Source organism: Phyllobates terribilis, unplaced genomic scaffold, assembly GCF_046119375.1.
Source record: "Phyllobates terribilis strain yellow unplaced genomic scaffold, ASM4611937v1 Scaffold_1__5_contigs__length_1240528914, whole genome shotgun sequence".
NCBI lineage: Eukaryota > Metazoa > Chordata > Amphibia > Anura > Dendrobatidae > Phyllobates > Phyllobates terribilis.
In genome coordinates, this window is record NW_027362761.1 from 284,819,437 (window position 1) to 284,825,545 (window position 6,109).

Consider the following 6,109-nt stretch of genomic DNA (forward strand, 5'->3'; position numbering starts at 1 on the left):
ACAAATGCAGCACAGGCTGTAAAGTGGTTAAAATGATTTTGGTGGTTCTTTGGTCATAAAATAAGTGAAAAATAGACACATATTTCCTATTTTTTATTATATTTTCCCATATCAGCAACAACAAAAGAGAAACATAAAATTTACTTCAAAGTTAATCCCAATGTATTGTAAAAAAAGAGACAAAAATTAGTTGAACACCCGAACAAGAGCCGCTAAAAACATATGTATGAATAAACGCAAAAATATGCCTGGACAGTTGAAGTGGTTGAACATGGAAACATATCTCTTATCTCTTATCACATGTCCAGAGACGTGGTCTACTTTAGTCCAATTTGTAGATGAAACTCACTCATTTTAATGAATGTGTCCATAAAAAAAAAAGCATCTCACAAACATGTCAGCTCGTCTTGTCCATTTAAATAAGGCCTAAATCAGTTTTCCCTAATAGGGTACATGAAATTGGGTATTCAATGCAACCCCTTTAAGCTATTAGCTACAGTCATAAGGTACAGCATTTAGTGAGATCTAAAAAGTTGATAATTAATAAATTGCAGCCTCTTTCTCAGTGACTCCTTTACTGATTTGTTCCTCAAGCAATAAATTATAGGATTAAGTATTGGCGTTATTATGGTGTAAAAGACTGCCACAACACGATTAAGTGCGAATGAAAAAGTCACTTTTGGCTTCACGTACATAAATATGACAGCACCATAATAGATGGAAACAACAATCAAATGTGTGCCGCAAGTAGAAAATGCTCGACTTCTGCCTTGCTTAGAACGGATAACGATAATTGTTGCAATTATATGAAAATATGAAAGCAAAGTCACCAACATTGAGGTTAATATAACCAAAGAAGCACAGGAAAAATCCAGTAAGTCAATCAGATATGTGTCTGCACAGGCAAGCTGTAGAAGTGGAGGTGAGTCACAGAAGAAATGGTTAATTACATTACTTCTGCAAAAAGGGAGCTGAGAGATTAAAACTATATGAGGAAATGTAGTTATAAACCCCCCAATAATTGAGCCTATAGTAAGGCAACGGCATTTGTCACTATTCATTAGGGTTGTGTAATGCAATGGATGACAAATTGCAAGGTAGCGGTCATATGCCATGATACCAAATAGAAAGCATTCTGTTGAGCTTAGAAAGAAGAAAAAAAACAGCTGACTTATACAACCAAAAAATGAAATAAATCTTCCATGAATTGTAATTGTGTCCAAAACCTTAGGGACTATTACTGACACATAACAAACTTCTAGAAAAGAGAGATTACGAATATAAAAGTACATTGGCGTGAAAAGACATTTCTCAGTACTTGTAATTATCATTATCAGAAAGTTGCACAGTAAAGTTAATAAATAAGTAATCAATAATAAGAAAAAGAAGATATATTGGAAACCAATTGTTCCAGGAAATCCAACTATAATGAATTCCATAAAAGTACTTATATTGTTAAACATTTTTTCAAAATCTGCAGAAAGAAAAAGATGAAATGCATATCTATATTTACATGTGAAAAGTATTGGCGTACAGTGAGAAATAATACATTTACTTAAGAATACACAGCAATTCAATTGAATGTATTGTATTTTTTCTGCTTCATATTAAAGTATGTTCATCCTTACATTCCTATACAGTGTTGGACTGGGATAAATGGGGCGCATCAGTGGAATTGATTCTGATGGCCCATCTTCCATTTATACAATAGCAAGAATGTTTAGTTTTAAATGTTTACTTACCTTAGTGGATCAGTTTGCTATATTTGAAAGCATTGTATGTCTTCTACGTTACTCAGATTACAATTACTCAGAGGTTACTCAGAGGACAATTTGCTAAATTTTTCACGTTGAACTGGGCATACAATGTAATAGTGACTGCAGAGCAGAAACATTTATTTTTTTTATTTAATTTTTGAATTTTACCTCTTCGTTGTAGAGATATCAGCAATCAAAGTATTTGGCACCTAATGAGTTAATTTTTGTTAAGTCTGAGTTTTCACTGGTGCGTGTATTTTTTCTCCCTATATGATGTTGACCAATCATAAACAAGCAGAATAAGAACACATCCCTACTAGTGATAAGCGAGCACTAAAATGCTCGGGTGCTCGAAGCTCGGGTCGAGCACATTGGAATACTCGGGTGCTCGACCCGAGCAATGAGCCCAATGTAAGTCTATGGGAAACGCGAGCATTTTTCTGGCGGTCCCCCCCGGCGGTCTGCAGAAGGTCAAAAATTGTCCAAATCGATGGGAACAGTGCTCAATTAAAAGTCCGGCAGAATATATAGGCAGACAGGCAGGCAGGGTATATAGGAGGGTGCATGAAAAACATAGCAGGGCACTTGGAATACACTAGTGCCCTCCGATTTTCATGCACTTGTCTCTTTAAAAATGCCAGCCGGCAATACATCAGCAGCAAGACACAATTCTTTAATGTTCTAAATTAAACTCTACTTAGCGTCACGCCCATTCCAGCTGAAGCCAACCATTTCCTGCAATAAAAGTAAAATAATAAACCAACCTCATCCTTACCTTGCCATCCAGCTTGCCGTGCCACAGACACTGAGAAGCTCCTCAGTGAAGCTCCTCAGTGTCTGGCTGTGACGGCATCCAGATGAGCCGAGTTCATGTACAATGAACTCAGCTCACCTTATGCACGTCACTGACAGCGTGGGAGAATTCTCCTGCGCATGCGGTGGCGGAAAATTATGTCACCGCTTGAGCAGGAGAATTCTCCCACGCTGGGACGGCATTGAGATGGCAGGCTGTATAGTAGCAGAACGCTGCCATCCAGCATGCCATCCTTTAGAGACACTCCTCTCTGAGACAAATAAAGACAGCTGATCTCACTGCAGAATGATTACAATTTGCTTCAGAACTACATACTGAAAAGTGTTGGCACCATTTAAATTGTTCCAGAAAATTAAGTATTTTTCCTGATATTTATTGCAATTACACGTGTTTTGTTATACACATGTTTATTTCCTTTGTATGCATTAGAACAACACAAAAAATAGAGATAAAAGGAAAATTGGACATAATTTCACACAAAACTCAAACAATGAGCTGTTGCCACCTTTTCAAAATCATGGGTAAACAACTTTACTTCAAGCATATGATGCTTATTCAAACTCACCTGTGGCAAGTAACTGGTGTGGGCAATTTGAAAATCATACCTGAAACCAGATGAAAATGGGAGTAGTTGACTCAATATTTAAAAACTGTGTGCCTGTGTTTTCCACACTAAGCAGGGAGAACAGAAAGAGGAGAAGAGAACTCTCTGAGTACTTGACAACCAAAAAAGTTGAAAAATATCAACAACCTCAAGGTTACAAGTTCATATCCATAGATCTTGACGTTACTTTGTCCATGGTGTTCAACATAATCAAGAAGTTTACAATACATGATACTGTAGCTAATCTCCCTGGACATGGATGGCAGAGAAAAATTGACGAAAGTTTGTAATGCAGGATAGTATGGATGGTGGATAACCAGCCCCAATCGATTTCAAAAGAAATTCAAGCTGTCCTGCAAGCTCAGGGTGTATCAATGTCAGAGTGAACTATCTGTCAACAAGTGCATGAAATGAAAAGCTATGGCAGGAGACCCAGGAGGACCCCACTGCTGACACAGAGACATAAAAAACTAGACTGCAGTTTACCAAAATATACATGAGTAAGCCAATATCCTTCTGGGAAAGCGTCTTGTGGACAGATGAGACCAAGATAGAGCTTTTTGGTAAGGTACATCATTCAACTGTTTATCGAAAATGGAATGAGACCTACAAAGAAAAGAACAATATTTACAGTCAAATATGGTGGAGGTTCAAAGATGTTTTGGGGTTGCTTTGCTGCCTCTGGCACTGTGTGCCTTGACTGTGTGCAAGGCATCATTAAATCTGAAGATTCTCAAAGGATTTTGGGTCTCCATGTAGTGCCCAGTGTCAGAAAGTTTGGTTTGCGGCCTAGTTCACGGGTCTTCCAGCAGGACAATGACACCAAACGTACTTCAAAAAGCACCCAGAAATGGATGAAAATAAAGCACTTGAGAGTTCTAAAGTGGCCACCAATGAGTCCGGATCTAAATCCCATTGAACACCTGTGGAGAGATCTTAAAATTGATGTTGGGAAAAGGCACCCTTCAAATATGAGAGACCTGGAGCAGTTTTCAAAAGAAGAGTAGTCGAAAATTCCAGTTGAGAGGTGTAAGAAACTTGTTAATGGTTATACGAAGCGATTGATTGCAGTTAATTTTTCCAATCGGTGTGCAACCAACTATTAAGTTAAGGCTGCCAAAAATTTTGTCTGGCCCAGTTTTGGGGTTTTGTGTGAAATTATGTTCAATTTGCCTTTTTTCTTGTGTTCCAATACACACAAAGAAAATAAATGTGTATAACAAAATGTGTATTTGCAATAATTTTCTGGGAGAAATACTTCATTTTCTGGGACAAATTCAAGGCTGCCAACACTTTCAGCCATGACTGTAAATAGTGCCTTGAAAAACTATTCAAACCCGTGAAGCCTTACAAATTTGTTCTCATTACAACCACAAACTTAAATGTATTTTATTGAGATTTTATGTGCTATACCAACAAAAAGTAGCAAGTATTTGTGTAGTGTAAATAAAATTATACATGGTTTTCAAAATGTTTTAAAAATACAAATCTGAAAATTGTGACGTTCATTTGTATTTGGCTCCCCGGTGTGAATACTTTGTAGGACCAACTTTCACTACAATTAGTGCAGCAATTGTTTTGGGGTATGTCAATACCACCTTTGCACGCCTAGAGGCTGAAATTTTGCCCATTCTTATTTGCAAACTAGCTCTAGCTCAGTGTGTTTTAATGCAGAGCGTCTGTGAACAGCAATTTTCAAATTTTGCCGCATATTTTCAAAGGGATTTAGGTCAGGACTTTGAATGTGCCATTCAAATATATGAATATGTTTTGATCAAAGCCATGCCCTTGTAGCTCTGGCAGTGTTCTTAGGGTCATTGTACTGCAGTAAGGTGAACCTACGTCCCAGTCTAATGTCTTTTGCAGTTTCTATCATGTATTCCTCCAGGATTGGCCTGTATTTAGCTCCATTCATCTTCTGTTATGATAGTGTAGCATCTCACTCAGGAAAATAGGTAACACACTGAAAACTTACCCTGTTGACTCTTTTACAGACTAGTGCCCCGAGAGGTTCCTGCGTGAGCTGTGGTAGTCCTTACCACAAAATAAATGATGGCAACTCATGCTGCCTGAAAGGTCGTCAAGTGCTTCACATTCCTCCTAAAGAACCGGAGGGCAGAGCAGAGTGCAAATTACCTTCAGAAGGAAAATTATGCTGAAAGTAAGAAAATCCACCCAGTCATCTTGATTAGATGAAACAAAACATCTTAAATATTGTTCTAATTCTTAGTTCAATCCCTCCGTCTGACCATTGGTGTCAGGATGATAACCTGAGGCAAACGAAACCTTAATTTCTAATCTGGAGCAAAAGCTATTCCAAAAGCTAGCCATAAAGTGAACCCCTCTATTGGAAAAATTGTTTTTAGGAACACCATGTAACTTAATGGTGTGAGAGATAGGTAAAGTAACTAAACTTTTAGCCATAGGCAAATTTAGTAGAGAAACCAAGTGAACCATCTTGTTGAAATGGTCCACCCCCACCCATACTACAATATTACCACCAGAATTAGGCAAATCCATGATAAAATCCATGGACAAATGAGTCCAATGTTGAGACGGAACCTTGATAGGCAAAAGAAACACTGCTGGGGCCTGGTGAAAGGTTTTAGACTTGGAAAAGGACCTGGAAACAGCTCTCCAGGCAGAAGGATCAGGCAGAGAGATCAAGATGTCAAGCCAGCACAGAATCATGCACCTTGTTAAAAAGATCAGTGTCAAGAGAGGTCGGCACAAGAAGCTTGCCGAGTGGCAAGCCCTCCAGTGCACCAACCTAGGGAGATATGTCACAGAGGAATCAAACGGAGTGAAAAAGAGGGCCCATCGGGCATGTCTAGTATTCAAGCACTTAGTGTCATCAGCATACAGTACATTTTTGTGATCAGAGAAAAAATGTTACTATATGCCGAGCCCCTCCAAACAATGCCTCCATTCCTC

General features: G+C 38.4%; 1 protein-coding gene across 1 annotated transcript; it reads right to left on the reverse strand.

Moving 5' to 3' along the window:
- Positions 1–515: 515 nt before the first annotated feature.
- LOC141259663 (olfactory receptor 6C75-like) lies at positions 516–5,090 on the reverse strand. Its single transcript, XM_073676050.1, has 2 exons — positions 5,018–5,090; positions 516–1,474 (listed from the first exon to the last, which is right to left on the reverse strand). Exons 1-2 carry the CDS (start codon positions 5,088–5,090, stop codon positions 516–518), a joined length of 1,032 nt encoding a protein of 343 aa, XP_073532151.1.
- Between the last annotated feature and the right edge of the window lie 1,019 nt (positions 5,091–6,109).